This window comes from Littorina saxatilis, linkage group LG13, assembly GCF_037325665.1.
Source record: "Littorina saxatilis isolate snail1 linkage group LG13, US_GU_Lsax_2.0, whole genome shotgun sequence".
Taxonomy (NCBI): domain Eukaryota; kingdom Metazoa; phylum Mollusca; class Gastropoda; order Littorinimorpha; family Littorinidae; genus Littorina; species Littorina saxatilis.
Genome location: NC_090257.1, coordinates 12,275,316 through 12,298,747, shown reverse-complemented (window position 1 = coordinate 12,298,747; position 23,432 = coordinate 12,275,316). Strand labels below are relative to the sequence as shown.

The window sequence follows — 23,432 nt, the reverse complement described above, 5'->3', positions numbered from 1 at the left end:
AGGGTCGTCAGAAGACATCCAGGTGTAGTGAGAGATACGAGGAACAAGGTCCACCTGCCCGGAATGTACGGTGAAGATCGGATCACGCCGTCCATAAAACAGCCAGCGAGCCAGCTCGGCGAAGGGGTCGTCAGAGCTCCTGATGTCTCTAGGGTAGACGCTCTCAGCGAGGCTGACGCACAGAGAATGGTTCTCCTCCTCCTCCGAGTTCTCCAGGCGGTTGTAGTCGTCCTGGCTGAGACAGTGCGGGGCGTTGACCATGATGACCTGCACGTAGTCCAGCAGGGTGTGCTCGTTGAACCCTCGGTTGACGAACACCACCCCACTCGTGGCATCCCTTTTGGGGTCATTAAAGGCGAACCAGAAAGGCAGGAGTTTCAGGTGGTCAATACTCTTAGCCAAAACCACGCCCTCTCCCACGAAAAAGCCCCCGTTGACGGACAAAAGCCCCAGCGCGGTTTTCAGCATGTCCACAGATCCACAGGCGTGGCTGGTGGTGAGTTGCTTCAGCACGAGATTGGGCACGGACTGCTTGAGCTCCCAGAACCAGGTGTTGTACCAGAGGTCGTCGAGGAGGGGAAGGTGCGTGTAGTGGAAGACCAGCTTGAGGGGCTGCAGCACACGGAGGATGCTCAGCACTCCCAGGTAGTCGTTGAACCCGAAGACCTTCTGCCCGCACCACAGGTAGTGAACCGTGTGCTGAACCTGAAGAAAGATGAATTTAGGACTTGATTAGCAACGCTGTCATCAAGGATGTTTGGCAATGAAAAATTTCTACCCTGTATTCCTCAACCTTTTGTAACCCCCCCCCCCCCCCCCTTCCGCCTTCTCTTCCGAAAAAAAGCATTTCCGAATGTTACCCATACATCATCAATGACAATAACATATGGACGCTTATGGAGAACCGACAATACTTTGCTTGGGCAGGTTATATTGGTTATCATCATCTAAATTGTGGAAGTTGTGTATCAAGATCTGTACCTACTTTGGTTCAGAGTCATTCCACTAAAGTCCAGTGGAGATCCAGCTTGTCATACAGTTTTCAACGTGAACTTGTGTACACTCTTCAAAAAAGGTTAAGGATCACTTTTTTACAAGCACGCCACACAAAACAGACAAGACCGAATTCTTTCATTTTTTAAAAATTATATAATTGAACGACCAAGGAGTAATGACAAACAAAGCAAAGATCGAACGCGGCAGCGACAATTTAGCTAGAGTGTGTCAAACGTGACAACCCTCGAAAATGGAATTCACAACAATGTGAATCAGTGTCAATAACGCGTGTGCCCTCCGTTGTGTGCCAGGCATTCAACACATCGTTGGCGCATGGAGTGGATCAGGTTGCATATGAATGCTCTGGGAACTATATTCCCCTCCTGCTGGAGCCATTGCAGCAGTTGACCCAGATTGGCAGGAGGAGGGTGATGTTGCTGTACCCGACGACAAAGCTCGTCCCACATGTGCTCTATGGGGTTCAGGTTCGGGCTGTTGGCTGGCCACAACATCCTGTTGACCCTGGCCAGCTGGATGAAGGTGTTTACAGCTGCAGAGCGATGGGGAGGTGCGTTGTCATCCTGAAGAATCGCACGAGGGCCGATCGCTTGGAGGGCTGGAACGACCAGGGGTTGCAGGATCTCATTCTGGTAGCGGATACCGGTCAAGTTGCCCACTACATGGTACAGAGGTGTCCTTAGACGTGTGCTGATCCCTCCCCAGACCATCACAAAGCCTCCGCCAAAACGCTGTCGTTCCAGAACAGCGCCTTCTGCGAAGTGCTCTCTGCGACGCCTCCACACTCGGATGCGACCATCAGCAGGTTCCAAGCAAAACCGGGACTCATCTGTAAACAACACCTGAGCCCACTGCTGACGTTGTCACCTCACATGTTGAGTGCACCAGGCTCGGCGAGCTGCTCGGTGATTAGCAGTCAGGGTTATTCCTCGGACTGGACGCCTTGCACGCAAGCCAAAGTTGTGTAAGCGGTTTCGGATCGTCTGACCACTAACAACAATGTTGGTGGTAGCTTGTAGGCGTTGCCTAATGTTGTTTGCCGTAGCCATTCTTTGTTGCATGGCCTGCCTCTGAATGAAGCGATCCTCTCTTTGTGTGGTGACTCTGGGCCGACCAGAACGTTGTCGCTCCTGCACTCTTCCAGTTGCGTGGAATCTCTGTTTTAGTCTGATGATGACAGAGGGTGCCACTGCAAGCCTCTGGGCCACTTGCCTGGCAGCAACACCGTCTTGTAGCCATCCTATTACCCTTAAGCTTCCTCTATCCAAATCGCTCAGTTTTCTTCGTGGGGGCATGTTGCTACTGTGCATAATTGTGTCAGCGTGTCAACCTTTAAACACAAGCTGGTGAGCGATGTCCATAGCCCGGACCCTGTTGTAGCACGTGCATCACAACCTTTTGCCCTGGCATGCGTTCCGCAAATTTCATGGGGCTATAAAAAAACACACCCTTTTTCTTCCAAACTGCAGAAGCTTTTGGGAAGTCCCACAAAGGGAAATAACTCTGCCTGCCAAACAAAATTCTAGGTCAAGACTCATTGTTCATTTGTTAATTCAAACACATTAATCTTTTAATTATGATGTCGATGTTTAATTTTTTGGCAATTTTTTATAATCAGATCCGTTTTTTTCAACCGAACCTTAACTTTTTTTGAAGAGTATACATCTACTCAAGTGTCTGCCTAGATCTACCACTGATCGAAATTAACTACTCATTGCCTCGCTTGTGTCTTCTCCCCAAGCGGTAGCACCTTTTGCGAGCTAAGTCTTTTTTATTCAATCAATATGTGTTTGTCTGTGAACTTAAAAGACCGCTGGGTCGAAATGATCGTAACGTATTGTTTTGTCAGTTAGAAACGTTCCAACAACTTACCTTTCTTGTTTTTTTGATTTTGAATTTTGGAACGTTGGCAGTCTCTTTACACCCCCGGTATAGGGGTGTGTATAGGTTTCGGTCGATGTGTTTGTTTGTGTGTTTGTGTGTTTGTGTTCGCATATAGATCTCAAGAATGAACGGACCGATCGTCACCAAACTTGGTGAACAGGTTCTATACATTCCTGAGACGGTCCTTACAAAAATTGGGACCAGTCAAACACACGGTTAGGGAGTTATTGGTGGATTAAGATTCTACAAGGACTTAAAGAGAAACATATTCATGGTCAAAGGGAAATAACCTTCTCAGTTGGTGGCAGTGAGAATGGGTGCAGTGAGAATGGTTATTTCCCTTTGACCAACGGGGGTGTTTTTCCTACCTTGAAGGAATTTCTTGTTATTTTGGGATTGACTACTCACCTGGTTTGGTTCAGAGTAATCAGACTCCACGCCAGGCCACTCCTCGTGGGTGTAGAGATCCCTGTAGAGGGGTAGAAGATCCGCCTCCTCGCTGTCAACCATCTGTGTCTCGTCCTCGTGTACCTTGGAGTACAGCTTGTACATTGGCACCGCCAAGGCCACGAAGATGGCGGCCATCACAGCTATTGGAATCAGCGAGCCTCTGCTTCGGAGTCGCCGTTTCATGCGTGATATTTTGGACGGTTTTCTTGGGTTGGATGTGGCTCCCATCATTGTGCGTCGTCTAAAATTTTGTTGTTCTGCTGCTCGCTTTTTAAATAAAAAATATATATTCTGGACTTTATATTTATAATTGCTGCAGACGTTGCCACTTCCGTGTTGTTAGGTGAGCATAGCCTCCCTGCTGATTTCTGTGCACACGTCTCACTGCATATTAATAGTGTATATATACAAAAATGGTATTTAGGCCCACATAATTTACTCTTATCTTGTAATCGGCACGTAAACTTGCCTTGAACTTGAAGCATTTGACAAGTATGCTGAGGTTATCTAGAAGAAGAATACAAAAGCTGTTAGCGATGATTTGCAAAGGTGACAAGCTAGGTCTCCTGTTCTAACCCATTGAACAAAAATCAGCACCAAAAATGGCGTCAAGCACTTGAACATTTATCCTCAATTGCACTTACAAAAAAAGCAGACTATCAAAATCCATTGTGAACAAAGACAGTTTGAAAAAAAATTCAAATGAACGTTCCGTAAGAAAATAGACTTGGCTACGCAAAAGTCAGGCTAATTCGTCCACCAGTCTACAATTCCAAAATCGAAATGACTGCATATGTGTACCTCACTGTGCAATCGTTCAAAAAGGACATCTCCATGCTAATCAGTCGATCTGCATAACATGATTCTTTGGTTTCACATCGTCCTTGAAAATCAGAAACTACTTAGATGTATTACACCGTTCACATTTCAAATCTATAATTACTCTCCATAAAGTACAGGTGTTCAAGTCTAACCTACACATACACAATGTTCGTACTGCAAATAGGCCGACTAAGTTTAAAGGCACAAAGGTAACACCGTGTCCAACCGCCAGGCGGACGACAGATGTTATCGATTGATATTATGCATTCTGTTTCCTCTAATACCATAAGTTCATTAGGATTGAATCGTTGAGTGAAGTGGTGCAAAAAAAGCCTATCTGATTAAACGTAATAAACTATAAGTACGAAAAGACCGGTCTACTTTAAAGTTGAGAATAAAAACGAATTATCTCAAAATACACGCTAAGAAATTGAGGGTTTAAACATATAGCCGTCATTTTAATTGGTAAATATAGTTGTTTTGTTATGACAAAAAAAGTCAGCTTCTTTAGGAGGGATGCCGTTTTCCCCCACAAGAAATGAAATGCAGTAGTTTTAAAGTTGCTATACGAACTACCGTTTGAAAAGGGGAAGAGGATACAAAGCGAAGACTATGATTCATGTGCTCTTTTACCAAGAAACAATGAGAAAAAAAATCCCACACAAAATAACACCACAGACAACAGCTAAAACCCAAGCTCTGCAGAAGCAGGCATAAAAGGTTAAACAATTGAATTTGTTTTGGACATATTCCTTGCATCTTCCTTGCAAAAAAACATGTATATTTTGGGTCCAGGATTGGAGTGGCAGGGTTGTTGGATGCAGGATTCTACCTGTACCTGGCTTGAACCCAAATTGAACTGTGCCACCACAAAATGAGTCGCATGTCACCTCGCGCGGTTCTGCGCTAGGCTTAATATAAGTCCGGGGAGTGTCTGGTAACAGTGTGAGGGTCACCTTAGTCACAGGCTTATAACTCAAACAGTTTTCGCTCTTTTCTAAAACGGTTTTCACCACTGATAGAAAAATGTAAAAATATGGAAATCATGCAAAGGTGACATGCGACTCATTTCGTGGTGGAGGGTCACAATTGAACTGTGCCACGGTTACAGTTCTCCTAAAAAGCTGTGTCGTTTCGTCGGGTCTGGTAACTTTATATAAAAGCGGTATGCACAACTGTCAACTCCCAACATTGTGTCACCGCAGCGAGCCAATTAAGAGATTGATTTTTCTGGCCTACGTACACATGTGGATGACAATGTGTTGCTGAAGGGCGTCTTATCGATCCTCCCGTCTGTGTGATTACAATAATACAGGGTGACCCCTCCAAAAATGACACCCACAGGCCACTAAAATGCTAATAACTCCCACATCTGTTCAGCGAATTACTTCATATTTGGTGTACATTAGCTTGTGATATGCGATGACAAGTGGTGCACAGTTCAATTTAAAGTGTGTAGTTTAAGTGGTTTGATTGTTACGCTTTTTGAAAACTATGTGTTTAAATTCGGAGAATGCCTCAAAAGTAGGAGGTTTGACACTGAGCAGCGGCCATATTCACCCGACTTGAACCTTCCAGACTCCCTGTAATTGCTGTTTCAACTCAAGTATTGTTTGATTGATTCCGTTGTATGCAAGGCCTTTCAGAAAAACAAACAGGTAAAAATCTGGAGGCCGAAAATCCGGTTAGTGTAGCTGTCACTAAGTGCCAAACCTCGTACCTTTCAGTTAATGCCCGAATTGTTTCTTGTTCACAAAAGCACTAATAAAAAAATTGCTCCAGGGGCTTGCAACGTAGTACAATATATGACCTTACTGGGAGAATGCAAGTTTCCAGTACAAAGGACTTAACATTTCTTACATACTGCTTGACTAAAATCTTTACAAACATTGACTATATTCTATACAAGAAACACTTAACAAGGGTAAAAGGGGAAACAGAATCCGTTAGTCGCCTCTTACGACATGCTGGGGAGCATCGGGTAAATTCTTCCCCCTAACCCGCGGGGGGTTGTATAATGAGTGATTGTTGCTGTTGTTGTTGTTGTTATTGATGTTGTTGTTAATGCTGTTGTTTTTAATGCTGCTGTTGTTGTTGTTGTTTGTGCTGATGGTGGTGGTAATTTGTAGATCAAGTTGTCCGTGTAAATAAATACTACTATTACAGGTGGACATGTACACACCCTAATCAGGTCTCACATGGGAACACACACACACACACAGACACAGACACACACACACACACATACACATACATACACATACACAGACACACATACATACACATACACAGACACACACACAGACACACACACACACACACAACACACACACAGACACACACACAGACACAGACACAACACACACATACACACACACACACACACACAAACAAACACACACACAGACACACACACACAGACACAGACACACACACACACACATACACACACAGACACACACACACAAACAAACACACACACACACACACATACATACACACACACACACACACACACAGACACAGACACAGACACATACACAGACACACATACATACACATACACAGACACACACACACACACACACACATACACACATACACACAGAGAAAGCACAATTTCTATGTTTACCAGCACACACACACACGCAGAATGTAGTGGAAGCATCTCGTATAATTCATACTTGATAACATCTACGAAGTTATGATCTAAGCCTTTGAATATTACCATAATAGCTAACATAATACCGGATATGTATGGGGGCATCTATACATGCATATTGAAACTCATAATATCGAGAAACAAGCTTACACACAAATACAAATGCACGTTTTAGCGCGCTCTTTTCCATCCACACACACACACACACACACACACACACACACACACACACACACACACACACACACACACACACACACACACACACACACACACACACACACACACACACACACACACACACACAGAGGCTCATACACAGGCGTGCGCGCACAAGCACTTGCAATTAGTATAAACAAACGCGTATTTAAATAAGTCGCTATGTTCACAGAATATAGAGTTTGGTGCAAATCTACCAATGTTTCAAGTTCATTTCATTTTCAAGTTGCAAATAAGTGATTAAGTTTCATCAGACATACAACACCCAGTCAAGGATCATTCCCTTTTCTCAAACCAACAATTGCAAATTGATCATTCCATGATTCAACCCGATCATTGCAAATTAATCGACCACAATCAGCAATAAAATCAAAAAAAGAGGTATACATACACAGCCAACCAAATCTAAATGCATCTAGTGAGAATAATGTGATTCAATAAAATCCTTTCACGTCCAGTGTCATGACATCTCAATTATATACAACTACATCTCTAGTTAATTTGGCCTCAGATACACACAACTACATTTTCTGGGTATAATACTAAGTATGTGATAAATTGAACACAGGTTCTTCGTTTGGACATCACCGACAATGGCAAAATATTTTATACTGAAACCATGAAAATGGGTTTTACTTACTTTTTAAACTGAATTTCCCAACCTTTTCAAATGCGCAAGTAACTTTATTTTATCATTTTATTTTTTATTAAGTACGTGTTTGGTTTGACGTCATTTGTGCATAAACATAATTGATGCGCCTGCGGTCTTAAAACTTGTTTGTTTGTTTTTAATATTTCTTTGTATGTTGTTCTTGCCAAGGAGTCTATGGAGAAAAAGCACCCCAAATTAGACGTTTAGTCCGGCCAAATTCGTGCACGAAAACGATCAGTAAATAGCCTGTGTATGTGCACGTTATCTTAGGAAAAATCAGTCACGTGACGTGATAAAAACTTTCCAATAACACTCAAGGAAGTCTCCCTTCTCTCTTGTATGGCGCTAAACTACCGAGTAATACTTACAAGGTTAACCTAGCAATAAACCTTCCTGTCATTGTTGGTTATGCCCCTTTCAATAATGCACATAAGAAAGTATAAATGCTCACAAACATATCACCACAAAATACTGCTATGAACAGAAAAGATTCATCGACACAAGAAAAGCCTTAATTCCCACCTATTTGCTAGCTTCTGTAGGCTTACTCTGAACATGTGCACACGACGAAAAACAAAGAAAAGGTAAAAGGATGCATAAGTGTGTCTAACCTTTCTAAAACATAAACACGCTTTAAATCAGTTTTCATAGCAGAAGAGTTTTACTGTAAAATAAAAAGAAACGCACCGGTGTAACACGAGAAAATTACTCCCACGAGATTTTTACTCCGGAGTAAACATTTCGTACGAAAAAGTTACTCCCTTTACGAAAAAAGCACTCCCCCATTGCACGAGAAAATTACTCCCCAAGACAGGTGAGTTCCGAGTAAACATTTCGTACACAAATGTTACTCCCCTGACGAATAAATACGAATAAATTACTTCAGCCCAACACGAGCAATTTAACTTCCCATGCCAGGTGTACGAAATTGTTACTCCCTTGTCCCCTGTTAGTCTTGGTGGTGGAAGGGGTGGAAGGAGGGTAGCGCGACATTCGTGTGCGCGAGATCACTTATTGGCATTATCCCTTCGCCCGCATCCCATTTTTGCGTAAGAGTTTTTTACTGGAAGTAAATAAAATGGGGAGTAAAACTTTCGTGGAGGGAGTAATTTTTTCGTGCCTTGGGGAGTTCTTTTCTCGTACGAAAAGTGTACTCGGAGTAAGAATTTCGTACGAAATATTTACTCCGGAGTAAATTTTTCGTGGAGTAAAAATTTCGTGTTACACCGGCATTAAAACGTCTATATCTTTTCCGGCATTCAAAGTAGTTCTGTATCCACGTTCATTATCAGGAAAGCTGGTATATCGTTTTGTGGATTCAGTGTCATAATTATTCAGATCCGTTTCTTCGAGAGTCGTACATATATATTCAGATCTGTTTCTTCAAAAGAGGTATTTACAATATGTTTCCTGTAAAACTTAGCTTTTGAAGACAAGTTACTGGTCAATATCAACACAAACAATTGGACTAACGAGAAATATATTCAGTTCCTCAAACCCCAGGATAGGGTAACAAAAAACACATATTTTAGAGACGTACAGATCTCTTTCCCTCTGTCTGTCTGTCTGTCTGTCTGTGTTTGCGTGCGAGTGTGTATGTGTGTGTGTGTGTGTGTGTGTGTGTGTGTGTGTGTGTTTGTTTGTATGTGTGTGTGTGTGTCAGTCTGACCGTTGTGCTTACATTTCTCCGTCTGTACGTCAGTCTGTACCTGTGTATGAGCGCGTGCGCGTGAGTATGTACATACAGAGGACATGCCATACAAATAAACACTTCAGATATTCTCCACGTATCCAGAAGGAGTGCCTAAACAACGGATTTTTGACTTCTACGACACAGTCTGAGACACTTGAAATATCTCGTCCTTGCCTCTACAAGGCGTTCTAACAGAAAGGATCTTATCACTGAAAATATTCAGATCATCACTTACCTAGAAGCACTATATGCCTAGTATCATTCTAATGCATGACATTCACGATTTCATATGCTAATGAACGTGTCTAAATCATTCTTTCCTTTGGTTTCACACGTACAAATGTGCACACTATAATCTTCTCAAAGTCCGACTCAAAATCGTCAAGAATCATCCTACACAGAAAGTATGACTGACTATGCATTTTGTCTAATGATTTAGATAACTTTTTTTAATATTACTACTGCGTTATTAATTAAGATGAGAAAGAACCATTTACGACGATAAAGACTACACAAACATCTTTGCCGTAAGTCAAAGTGTCCTACTGGTGGACAATTATTATTCATACAAACTATACAAACTGAGACAAAAGCCACACCTCATAAAACCGTGCCTATACGGAATGTGATACAAGGAACTTAGTCGATAAATATCGACAGGGGGCCGACAAATGGTTTAAATGGGAAATGTGTGTATATGGGTGTGGGTTTGAAACAAACAAACAAACCAACCCATGTGAACCCCGGGCCGCAGGCCTTCGATGTAGTGATTGAAAAAAAAGGATGTTCTCAAATGGTTCAATTCTCATTTGGTCTGATTCTCAAATGGTACCGGTATACTCTCCCCCCCCCCTGGCCGCAGGCCTAGGAGTAAAATTTTATCGACACTGACCTTCTTCCCAGGGGTCATTGACCCAGTTTTAGCTATGAGAGGTGGTTCGCCCAGAGGCTGTAGAGTATACTGGGGCGGTCTCTTTGATGTCTTGAGAGGAAACTTGGCCAGGGTAGTACATGCACCAGAACTGGTGGACACCAAGGACAAACATGAAATCGAAGCAGTTTGCTTTCAGAGGGAACGGTCGTCAGCAACTCAAACTTCTCTGTTTTCTTTTTTTTTTTTTTAAATCTGACTTTCTTTGTGGCCCCCTGACTCCGCCCCCCTCCCTCTGTAAGGACCCCCCTCCACAAGGACCGATTTTTGTCAACATTTTAAAGGTCGCTAGAGAGGGGTTCCACTGTATGACCTAACCGCTACTGGCAGACGGCCTCAATCTTCACGCGCAAAGACGAGATTAATAGGTGCTCGGTTTTGGTATTTTGAATTACATTACATTAAACCTTTGTTGGGTTTCATGGTCATGGCAACAGCCATAATAATATTACATGATGTATAATATCATATTTCAGCATATGTGAATTACATGTCATCATACTAAACTGTCATACATTTTTATTCCTACATTATTCTGATTGATCACAACCAAACCTACTATCATTGGACACATCCAAATGCAAGCGCCTGTTCTTGACAATTTCCCTTTGATCTAAATATAAAATCAGTGCAATTTCCTGGGTCGGGCTTTGCCACAGACACTCACGGTTTGGCCTGTAGGTAAAATGTACAATGTATTTTCTGATTTGTGCACAAAAGCTTTTTTTCTTTTTTCTTTTTTTTAACATAACAATGTTTAATGTCACTGTATGTTTAAAAGACCATGGTCATATTTGTAAAAAAAATGTTAAATTAGAAAATAAATAACATTTTGGTTCATGATTTTTCCTACACCTGTGCTAAAAATAAGAAATAAAAATGTCGGGTATATGGCCTTAAGTCTGAAATGGTGTCCACAGCTGAAATAGCTGTGCAACCTTGGCTCTAACCTGATTTGTACATTAAAGAAAAATAAAATCCTTGTAAAGATTAATGAGACTTGTAAAAAAAAGTATGAAGTACACACCTAGAGAAACATTGTGTGCTCAGTTGTTGTTTTTAATGAAAATGTCGCCATTATCTGAAGTCAGCAGCACTACATTTTGGCCATTTTTTGTGACATGACCTTACAGCATATTGAAACATGGTCTACTCTGTCATATTTATGGGACAGAATGTCATGAATGACTTTTCACTGAGCCAGTAAAACTCAAATGTACCTTTGACAAAGCAAAGTTTTTGAATTTTGTCAGTGAGCCTGCAGAAAATGGGGAGACAAAATTTCACAGAAAGTTCATAACTATTTCCGTAAGACTTCATTTTTGTTCACTGATCAGCTCTAAATAATAATTAAAGATTGAAACCTAATATATTTTTGTAAAAAAGTATTTTACAGTATGTTTTGCAGAGGTATAAAACATAAAAAGGGTTGTTTGACTTGTTTTTGCATGTTCAAAAGTAGTTTGAAGTTTACGTGCAGATTTTCTTGTGAAAAAAGAGTTATGAACTTTCCAACCTTTTGCCTTATAAAAAGAGTAAATTGACTGGTTGGGGAACACCAAGCATTGTAATGCATTTGGATCCACTAGCAGCAGTCACACTGAAAGTTTGCATCAAGTTCATTCATTGGTGTTTGAGTAATTGAGAAATAAAAAATTCTTGTGAGAAAGTTATGAACTTTCCTACTATCTCCACTGAGAGTGTTTTTTGTCCTTAAATGCTAGCCATGAAAGTTAAGGTTGTAGTGGAACAGCAATTTTGCATATAAAAGTACATTAGATTTAGATACTAAGCAATTTTTGTCACTAAAGTCAAGCAGTATGCTTTAGTTAGCCATTTTCTCTGTGTCTTGCGCACTATTTTTATGTGAGAGTTACTAACTCATGTCAAAACCCAAAATATATGTAAAATGACTATTTTCAGTTTCCAAATTACACTGTACCATGATTTTCATCACAAAAAGAATCTACTGGCTGCTGACTGTTTCTTTCTGAAGTACTTAGCCGTTTTGTCATGAAGTTCATAACTTCACATAATTCAATCTCATTTTTCAAGGGCGTGTTTAAAATAATGCCTTGTTAATAGCAAAAGAGTACATTTGACTTTATCTGGACATTTTGTAAGAAGTTTTCTGAATATCAACCCTCAAAATTACATTTTGATAATTCCAGCATGAATCTGGGTTGACTGCACGGTGTACATAACTTCACATCAACTGACCCTCAGCCCCACGGTGTGAAGTTATGAACACATGCCATGAGTATGATTTATACAAAATAATTAATTTACTACACTAAATCACTACCTCAAATGATGTGCTGCTCTTCTCCAGAGTAGGCTGTTACAGTTTGATGTCATTTTTATTTTAATTTACCAGCAGATTTTAGTACGTAGCTTTTCAGTTAAATAAATGATGTGAAGTTATGAACACCGTCAGCTGATATAAACACTAACTAAATAATGATTTCGGTAACAGTTTTCATGACTGAGTTTGGTTAAGTAAATCATTAAGTAACAAAACCTTGTTTAGAATTATTTGCAAGAGACTTTAGTTAGTTATATTAGTATAAATGTGTGATTGATGTGAAGTTATGAACTTACACAAGTTTCAAACAATTTGTTTTATTTTGGCAATTAAAATCTGATTTTGTAATATAAGTGCAGCTTTAGCCTATACTATAACTCGGTGTTCTCAGTTTGTCATTGTTTTGCAAATATATTATACAGTAACTGTACTAGAGACCAACATAACAAAAATTTTTGTGAAGTTATGCGCACGCTCACATTTTATGATTTTTGTTATCGTTTGTTTTCACAAATGTTTTACTTTTATTACTTAGTTGTATGTTGATTACAAAGAGTAGCTGGAGAGAAAATAAGATGACATACGCACTTTCTTACTTTGGTTTGAATTAGCCATAGTTTGTGATGTCACGGTGTGAAGTTATGAACTCCTAGGACATTCTAAAAATACTTTCAGTTTCTGCCAACTCTTTGAGTCAGACAAACATTTTGGTGTATTGAAATCCTTTTGATGGTACTTTTCAAGCATATTTTGCACAAAAACAGCAACATTGTAGATTTAATGATAACTTATGCCAATATTTGCTGTGAAAAAATTGTGACAATATTAATTTCTATAAATAATACAGATAACCAAAAAATCTTCTCCACACTTCATCTTCAAAAATTACCTTCATGTTCCAGCTCACCTTTTTCAGATTAAAAAACAAAACAAATTGTTTCCTGCCTGTGTAAATTAAATTTATTTTACCAATAAAAGTAAATTATGTGAAGTTATGAACTTCCCATTAATGGAGTTCACATCTGCATCATGCGTGGCCAAAACAAGTTTAACTTGCTTGAAATGCAAAGTAATTTGCTGTAGCAATTTGCTCAGATGTCTAAAACAGACCCAATACATGTAGCAACAATGATTTAACAAGTCTAAATTTTGTGACAGTGTGAAGTTATGAACTCCTGCAAACTTTTAAACCTGAATCTGTGAAGTGATCAAACATGAGTTTTCTTAAATCATAGCTGTTCCTTGCGTATTTATGCTCTAAAATACATCTCTATTTTCAAAACAAAGAAAATGTTCATTTTTAAAATTGATTTTGTATGTCACAAAAATGGACACCTATTCTGACTTTGGGCCATATAAGTCACTCAAATACAGCTAGGTATGAATGGCTCGGTTTGAGTTTGTTGCAGTTGACCCTGCACAATGCGACATATCATGTTTTTGTTGAACAATTTTGACGTCACCCCTCCCATAGGGTGACGTATTTCACAACTTCCTGTGTTACACAAACTCTGTGATGACCAATTTTGACGTCACCCCTCCCATAGGGTGACGGATTTCACAACTTTCTACAGATGAACAATTTTGACGTCACCCCTCCCATAGGGTGACGGATGTCACAACTTCCTGTGTACACAAACTGATGACGTATTTCACAACAAAATGGCGCTGCCCATGGTCAACCTCGAAACTATCCGTATAGAATGGGGGCGTCCTCGCCCCCATAATAATAATGTTGACCACTATTTCATGCGTTACGCGGAGTTTCAAGAACATTATTCACTCACGCACGCACTTACGCACGCATGTACGTACGCACACACACACACACACACACACACACACACACACACACACACACACACACACACACACACCAATAATCCCACAAAAGGGCCATTCCTCCAATAGAGACACCATAAGGAGACTTTGGATTGGAATCATCCAACTATTGTTGGCCGCACTGTGAGACAACATGTTGCTCAGATATGGAATTTGCCTACACATCCCACGTACGATATGTCTGGAAACACCTCCGCGCGGAGGGGTTTTGCTGCCAGCGCAGCAAAGATAAAGAGGGACAATTTTCTCGGCTCACGCGGCAGCATGCACTATGTCTCCAGACTGTACACCGCTTTTATCCACAGCGTTGGACATTCACGCAAGAATTCGTAAATAATCATGTACACCCAAGCACACCAGGCGGGTCTATACAAACGAAAACCTCACGCAGATAAGTGAGTATTCAAAAATTCAACCCAATCATGCCAGAAAATAACCTGGGTGCTGGTTACCATGGGTACTCCCAACCAGAGCTGACACTGAAGAGCTACATGGTTTTAAGGTTTTGAAGGGACAATCCAACACATAATTATAACATCGTACCTTGCGATGCTCTCATTCAAGTCACAGATAAGCAATAGTTGCACGCTAATTTTAACAGGGCACGCTAATTTTGTTCAAGATTGGTTGGTGACAAAACAGAACAAACCAGTAATTTTCTTTTGACCAGTAGAGCAGTTTGGGGCACATCTGAAAAGCTTCTAGTCCGTTTCTACATCAAGCACTTTCTGCTTTCTTTCCAGGCAAATTTCAGTGCCAACCACTGGAAATGCGGAGATGTTTCCCATTACTGAAACCTCAAATCAAGAATGTTAAAATATCAAATAACCAAAGGGAAGTAATCGCTCTTTATGCATACGACATGTGTAATAGAGTAAGCGAGAGTTGTACGGAACCTTTTCTCCTGGCACCTGAGAGGATAACAAGCATTGAAATGAACAAGCGACTTTCATCCTCAAACTTTTATTTATTTTTTCTTCTCAAGAATGTTAAAGTTAGCGTAACCCACAATGTGTTGTTTTGATGCCCCGTGATTGGTGATCTTAGTTGCAAGTTATCAGAACTGTGGATATTCAGCTCACGGCTGTTCATCGGGCTTCATTTCTGCTACTCTTGCTGCAGGCGATTTTGAGCACCCATCCTTTCCCCACAGCAGAGATAGCACAGCAGCTGGCAGCTCTCTCAGTGCTATTCACTGAGAAGGCCAATCTCCCGGTATAGCGTGGGAGCAGTTGGGTATAACAGGCCACCGAGCTTAACAGTGTGCTGGCAGCAGCTTTGGTAGCCAAACTATTCCCTCTGCTTGGCTATTTTTAACTCACACTAAAACACAAGCTAGGAACAGCCGTGAGCAGTGTCCTGCAAATGGAAGTTGAAGAAACAGTGCATGTTGAGCTCAGCAGAAGCTCTCCCCTACGTTGTTGTAAAAGCCATGTTTGCGTTTCATCTGATTGTTCATCACCCACGAGATGTGAGACATCAGCACGTCGTCCATGTTGTGACCCTGTAACAGAAAACAAGAAAATGTGATGATTGTTGACAAGCTCACCCGATTTGAACAATATACATGGCGTTTTTGACAGGTCGCAGTTAATTTTAGATAAAACGAAAAGTGGCATATTTGATTGGTGATAGCTATAACGCCAAGAAAACAAAATCAAAAACAACGATAAGTGGCTTTCAAAAGTACTGCCAACAAGCCCCCCCAAAAAAACATGAATGGCCTAACGTGAACTTTAACCTAAATGAAGCGATAAGTGCCTTATAAAATTACTGGCGACTTAACCCCCCCCCCACCCCCAACCCTCCAAAACAAAATAAAAACAAACAAACAAAAAACTGATAGCTTACCCAAGCCGAGTCGCAATACATGGATTAGATGATTGCTGACAGTTTACCTTATTTTTTTGTTTGTTTGTTTGCTTTACGCCCAGCCGACCACGAAGGGCCATGCTTTGACATATAACGTGCGCCACACACAAGACAGAAGTCGCAGCACAGGCTTCATGTCTCACCCAGTCACATTATTCTGACACCGGACCAACCAGTCCTGGCACTGACCCCATAATGCCAGACGCCAGGCGGAGCAGCCACTAGATTGCCAATTTAAAAGTCTTAGGTATGACCCGGCCGGGGTTCGAACCCACGACCTCCCGATCACGGGTCGGACGCCTTACCACTAGGCCAACCGTGCCGGTCTTTACCCTAAATGAAGCGACACAAGGCATATGTGACAGCAGATAGCCTACCCCTGTTATAACAGCTGAATTCTTGAATGAATCTGTAAATGGTTTCTGTTTTGGTTGACAGTTTTATTACTGAGTGTTTCTGTGCACGTGTGTGTTTGTGCACGTTTATGTATATATGTGCGTGTGATGTGCAAGTTTCTTGGCATATGTGCTCGTGCTATTCGTTTGTCCATGGTATGTTTGCGTCAGTATACGTACGACGTTTGTTTCCAGCAGTAGCTTGGTGGTACCGTTGTTGCCCATGATGATGAGGGTGAAGGAGTTCTCGTCAAACGCCCAGTTAGGGATCTTGGTAAACTCGTGTGTTTGTATGATCTCCTGTGGGACACAAAGTTCATAATTCGACTGTACAAATAAAATCAGGACAGAAAAAAATGCGGGGGTGCGGAAAATCTAAGGTAAAGAGAAAGTAAGAAGGAAAGACATGAATATAGATAGATAAATAGAACATAAAGTCAGAAAGATCAAAACGACGAAGGAAAACAACCGTCCAAAAATCCCTGACAAAAGACAAAACAATGAAAGAAAGAAAAAAAGAACTGAAGAGAGAAGAAAATAAAGAACTGACGAAAGAAAGACTTGACAAAATGAAGAAAGAACTGATGAAAGAAAGAGAGAAAGAACTGACAAAAGGAAGAAAGAAAGAAAGCAAAATAATGACAAGCAGGTATTAGAGTCAGCTTATTGTGTGCAAGTGAAACAGCTACGAGTCCATACTTTGTTTAATACACTTTACAACTTTTATAGCCTCAATCCAATCATCTTTCCCATTCCTTCTCCCTCTTCTCCCAACTTCTGTCTAACGCATTACCCCACCATGTCATAATTACTCATACTTTCTGTAACTGTTGACATGCAGGTCGAATAGTCAGCAAATCAAATGAAACAGGGAACTCACCTTGGACTGAAGGTCAGAGATGTGGACACCTGATGTGTTGATGCCCAGAAGACAGTATTTGGGCAACGACTTGGACACTCGTTGCTGCAACAGATCGAGATTGATTAAATAAAAAACAATCAAACTATTCAGCATTAACGTACCTCCAGCGTCCTCTTCTCCAAAGATTAACTCATTAATCGCACTCATGAAAGAAGAGAGACTAACCGACATCTCAAACGATCATCTCTAGAATAAATCACTTTTTTAAAACTATTAACTTTTGAAACAATCTAAATACATTTCTTTGTCGTTTGTCTTAGACACACAAAAGCCAAAAGATAAAGACATAGATACAGCCCCCCCCCCCCAATCTCTGTTACCAGATTGATCTAATATTACATCGTTAACCCAAGGTAATTATTCAACAGCTATTGTGTTTTCAGTGTAGCAATAGGGTCCGATATTTAGACGAGACAAGTATATATAATGCTGACGAGTCGAAGACGAGTCGCATTATACTTGTTCGAGTCTAAATATCGGACCCTATTGCTACGCTGCAAATACAATAGCGATTTTATAGCTGTTCTGACCTTGATTTGTTGTTCCAAACTTACAAAATGACAGTTTTTGCGTCGATGCGTTGATCTCAGGTTTTGATAGCAGACGCCGTTTCTTATGCGCATTAGCTTTGCGCAGGCGCCACACTGACTTGGGAAAAAAACTCGATTTGACAACACAGCTGTTAAACAGCTTTTTATTAGTTCATTCGTATACAACAAAAAGAAGTTTGATTTTTTAAAAATTTGAACAAGAATACTTATGAAGAAGACCAAAACACAACATCAACGGAAAACTAGAAACAACTGAAGAACTAGGATGCAACAAGGGGAGGAGAAGAGAACAGCTAATCCGTACAACGCGAGCAGACGGCAGCGAAGTTTTCTGTTTGGGTAATTGGCATTTATACTTGTCTCGTCATGAAGCGAATTTTTTAACCTCAGTTATAAACGACTACATGGATGTTAGTGCCATGGGTTGTGCATCAATACTTCAGAGAGGAAGTGGGGTATTTAGTGTGGAGTTACGAGATAAGAAAAACCGAATGCGAAAGTTTGTGTCAGTCGGCAACTGAGCTCACACAGGCACACAAAACAGCTGTCCCGTTTTACTCCCCTGTTTGTACTACATCTTTCGACTTTTGGCATTTTGTGGTGTTTAGGGACAGAAAATAATTGGTTTAGTCCTGTTTCATCGGGAAGTTAGCAGAAAAGGGTATGCTATCGACATTTGTAAAGCTGAAAAACAATCCCGAGAAGAATTTCAAGATGTCAGTGTATGCTGTTGTCGATTGAAACATCGTGTGGTACAGATGGGTAAACCGGAACCATGCGACTTTGTTATTGCCAATATGCTTTTGGATATTGGCAAAAATGGCCGACTTCCGTAGCATTATGCTTTGATGATCGAAAAAGAGATGTGTGAGACCATCCAATCACAGCCCCCGAATTCCCCCACGTGTCCATCAGAATAGCTATATACATTTATGTTATTCCTTCAATTTGTGTTCGCCCTCAAAATTCATTTCTTTCGTAAAACAAACAACAAATTCAAAAAGAATTGATTAGTCAATAAAACATCCGCCAAAAATAATCACGACAAAAATATCTACAGAAACACAAGAAATACACAGACACAGCCTCACATACAGACAGTCAGACTGCTTACCAGACATACAGACCAACAGCTAACCAGCCAGCCAGCCAGCCAGCCAGCCAGCCAGCCAGACAGACAGATAGACACACTGACCGACAGACAGACAGACACTGACTCACACACACACGCACACCACCGCTCATCTTTTGCTGACAAGGGTAAACATTAAGAACTCACCTTGACCTCAAAGAAGACAGACCCGTATGTAGGCCACGTGACGGCAACACGCAGGAATCGGAGACGAGCCTCGTCCTGAGTTATGCCGTTGGTCTTCTCATACTCCGTCTCGACTTCCTGCATATCAGATATTGAACATGTAAACAGCCACTGTACACATGAAAGGCTCGATCTGAGGTAAGGTTTATAGGTTCCGCAAGCGACCCCTCCCCCCCTTCTTAGCCGGAAAAGGTACCTCTTTTTTCTCAAGGAAAGTCCCAAAGACTTCTTTCAATTGCTAAATGTCAACAGCATCTGGGAGGCACGGACCTCCAAGCCCCCCCCCCCCCCCCCCCTCACCCCGCCTGCACAGCCCCTGTAGCCCTACCTTTTTTGTAAGCTTTTCACGCCCATACACAAGGTCCATCTATGCCATATGCCATGTATCATGTAAAGTTAAAACATTAACGAAAACAGTATAATCATTGTCGGTAAAACTTTCAATGGTTTCAAAAGAAGGAATGTTCATTGAAGGTTTTTATTCTTTTCGTGCAAGGGATCGTTTGTGTACCTCCACATATCAGTCCAGGCTATATGCTTTCTTTAAGTTTGTTAAAAACATCCTTTCACCAGTACACATACCACCACACTACACCCATGATAGTTTCCGTACAGAGTTGGATTTTGTTAATGAATAGCCAACTTGCACAATACTCCGCTGGAATAGCTCTCCGGTGCGAAAGATAAGGAAGGTTCACTTCCCTGCGGGCAAACGTTTTGCTCTCACAGGCGCTGGTGTTCTCTGGCTTGTGTTAACAAATTAAAAAAACTCGATCGCCTTTCTTTTGTGCACGGGCCATGCTTGAGTAGTTTGAACGAACTTTAGGATTATTCTCGCGGCTAACATTGCTGCAGCACACTGTTCTCAGTGACAATTCACACTTTTCAAGGCGAAGTGTCCGCACTCACCCGCAACCTCCATCTTGAACACAAGGCCAGTACTGTAATAACTGCCCTTGATACGGATCGATCCAAGGGGGGGCAATCTCAGTCATCTCAAAGAGGGAAATCCAAACGCTATCCGCCTTGTTCGATTTTATGGGCTTGGACGATAGAGAAAAATAAGAAAAGCTAACACTAGGGTAAACCTGGACGAAATTGCTATCAAGAACGCAGAATTGATTTTTTCTGAGGTTTTTTTTTGCCGTAAGCGCCATGTTTATCGCGTCTCGCACATCTGATGTTGACATGCATCAACGAAGGGGCCTCACTCTGGAAGAGTTTCCTGCTCCAATAAACATGGCGCTTACGGCAAAAAAAAAACTCAGAAAAAATCAATTCTGCGTTCTTGATAGAAATTTCGTCCAGGTATACTCCAGTGTTTGCTTTTCTTATTTTTCTCTATCGTCCAAGCCCATAAAATCGAACAAGGCGGATAGCGTTTGGATTTCCCTCTTTGAGATGACTGAGATTGCCCCCCCTTGGATCGATCCGTATCAAGGGCAGTTACAGTACTGGCCTTGTGTTCAAGATGCCGCAACCTCTCACAGAGCTATCCGGACATGCCCGCATTTTGCGGCAGATCTCGCAAGGCCACGCAAGTTAACGCAACTTTATCGCGCGACTTGGCGGCGCAGGCCGATAGGGCAAGTCGCCTATTGATTCGGTGTGAGTCGGTGAAATAAATGATGACGTCATGCAACGTCATGCACTATCTTGGATCTAGACCATTGTTTTTTGACATCATCGATTACACATAACAGGAAGGAACCTGCTTTTAAGCCTGTCTTTCACTAGGCGAAGTCGACAACGCGAAGTATACTTCGCGAAGCTGGCCGCACGGAGCTGTAGCACTACGTTTTCGGTAAAAAAGACTTCGCGAAGCTGGCCGCACGGAGCTGTAGCACTACGTTTTCGGTAAAAAAGACTTCGCGAAGTCGTCGCGTAGTCGACTTCGGGCTGAATTAAGGACAGGCTTTAATCAATCAATCAATCAATGACGCTTATATCGCGCATATTCCGTGGGTACAGTTCTAGGCGCTCTGCAGTGATGCCGTGTGAGATGAAATTTTATACGGCCAGTAGATTGCAGCCACTTCGGCGCATATTTACCTTTCACGGCCTATTATTCCAAGTCACACGGGTATAGGTAGACAATTATTAACTGTGCCTAAGCAATTTTGCCAGGAAAGACCCTTTTGTCAATCGTGGGATCTTTAACGTGCACACCCAATGTAGTGTACACGGGGGGAGGGTTCGGACACCGAAGAGAGTCTGCACACAAAGTTGACTCTGAAATAAATTTCCGCCGAACCTGGGATCGAACTCACGCTGACAGCGGCCAACTGAATACAAATCCAGCGCGCTACCAACTGAGCTATATCCCCGCCCTAAGGCATGCACCATATCGTAAATGTTCACATACAGTAGACGACGCCAACATACATGAGGCTGACAAAGGGGTTGAAGACAACATGTTCAAGTGCACTGAACAACAATAATACTAATGTCTCTGACTAAAGCAGTCGGATTGTTATATGTACATGTTCAACTGACCTTCTTGACGTCATCCAGTTTGCCGTTCGGGGGAAAGCCTCGCGGAAGAAGGGTGGGGGCGATCTCACTGAAAGAAGTCAATTGCAACATGTTGTAAACACACAGACACTGACACACACACAATCTTGCACACACACACACACACACACACACACACACACACACACACACACACACACACACACACACACACACACACACACACACAGAGGCCCTTCTTTATTGTAAGCATTTTCTTTCGTCTTGTTCTTTTTAAATCACTCCTCACGCTCATCTCTTCACTCTCTCGTTCTCTTCTAATTTTCTCATATTCTTCCTCTCTGACTAATCTTTTCTTTCTGACTTCTTTGCTTCCTCCCCTTTCTTCCTCCTCCTTGTAAACATACGACAGCGATTGATCAGAAACCCGAATCAATTACCCAACCCTCGGTCAAATGATTCTCGGCACGTCATCATACATGTATTCACAAATCTGTATCATAAAGTCAGTCCGGTAGATTTCTCTATCTTGTTCAACACCCTCTGAAAGTTTCATAGACTAAATATTAGCCAAATATAAGCAAAGTTGATTTCAGGGGTCAATCGCTGTCGTATGTTTTTACATTTAGTCAAATTTTGACTAAATGTTTTAACATAGACGGGGAATCGAGACGAGGGCCGTGGTGTATATATATATATATATATATGTGTGTGTGTGTGTGTGTGTGTGTGTGTGTGTGTGTGTGTGTGTGTGTGTGTGTGTGTGTGTGTGTGTGTGTGTGTGTGTGTGTGTGTGTAGAGCGATTCAGACAAAACTACTGGACCGATCCGTCATGAAACTTGACATGAGAGTTCCTGGGTATAATATCCCCAAACGTGTTTTTCATTTTTTCGATAAATGTCTTTGATGACGTCATATCCGGCTTTTTGTGATTGTTGAGGCGGCACTGTCACGCCCTCATTTTTTAACCAAATTGATTGAAATTTTGGTCAAGCAATGTTTGACTCAGTCCGGACTTTGGTATTGCATTTCAGCTCAGAAGCTTAACAATTATTTGATTAGTTTGCTCATTAAAGTTGTCATTAAAAACGATTTTTCACTTGCAGATTAAAAAATCATTGTATAGTATTCCTCGTTTTCTCCTGAATTTAAAAATATATAGATATGTTATGTTTACTTGAAAAACGCGCTCAGAATTACAAAAAATAGGTCGAGTATAATGTTCGCATGCTTCGCGGCGACAGCGTGACCCGTCTCGGTGTTATGGGAAGTTTAGCCGAGACTATCTGAATGTAGTCTCGGCGATGGCTTGTTTTTGGTGTTTATCTTTTAGTTTGATACCTACAGATTGACTAACTGTGTTTATATCGCTTCACGTGACTTGTTAAGTTCTTCCTTTCTTCTGTTCTACTAAACCATCAAAT

General features: G+C 41.4%; 2 protein-coding genes across 4 annotated transcripts in view; both read right to left on the bottom strand.

The window, feature by feature from the left end:
* LOC138983615 (uncharacterized) overlaps positions 1-4,423 on the bottom strand; it is a 12,056-nt gene extending 7,633 nt beyond the window's left edge. Inside the window, exons 1-3 of one of the 3 annotated variants that reach the window (XM_070356891.1) lie at positions 4,150-4,423; positions 3,307-3,615; positions 1-705 (exon numbers count right to left, since the gene is read on the bottom strand). The exon at positions 1-705 is cut by the window's left edge and continues 38 nt beyond it. In XM_070356891.1, the coding sequence (XP_070212992.1) occupies positions 1-705; positions 3,307-3,579 (978 nt within the window). In that variant the 5' untranslated portion in view covers positions 3,580-3,615; positions 4,150-4,423. Of the gene's footprint in view, positions 706-3,306; positions 3,733-4,149 lie in introns of all 3 variants that reach the window. The other 2 variants (XM_070356889.1, XM_070356890.1) reach the window with 2 other exon arrangements.
* Positions 4,424-13,995: 9,572 nt separating this feature from the next.
* Positions 13,996-23,432, bottom strand: part of LOC138983612 (myosin-VIIa-like) — a 50,463-nt gene continuing 41,026 nt past the window's right edge. The window contains exons 24-28 of the mRNA XM_070356886.1: positions 22,029-22,095; positions 19,494-19,610; positions 17,622-17,705; positions 16,922-17,041; positions 13,996-15,978 (exon numbers count right to left, since the gene is read on the bottom strand). Coding sequence (XP_070212987.1) covers positions 15,871-15,978; positions 16,922-17,041; positions 17,622-17,705; positions 19,494-19,610; positions 22,029-22,095 — 496 coding nt within the window. The 3' untranslated portion in view covers positions 13,996-15,870. The remainder of the gene's footprint in view (positions 15,979-16,921; positions 17,042-17,621; positions 17,706-19,493; positions 19,611-22,028; positions 22,096-23,432) is intronic.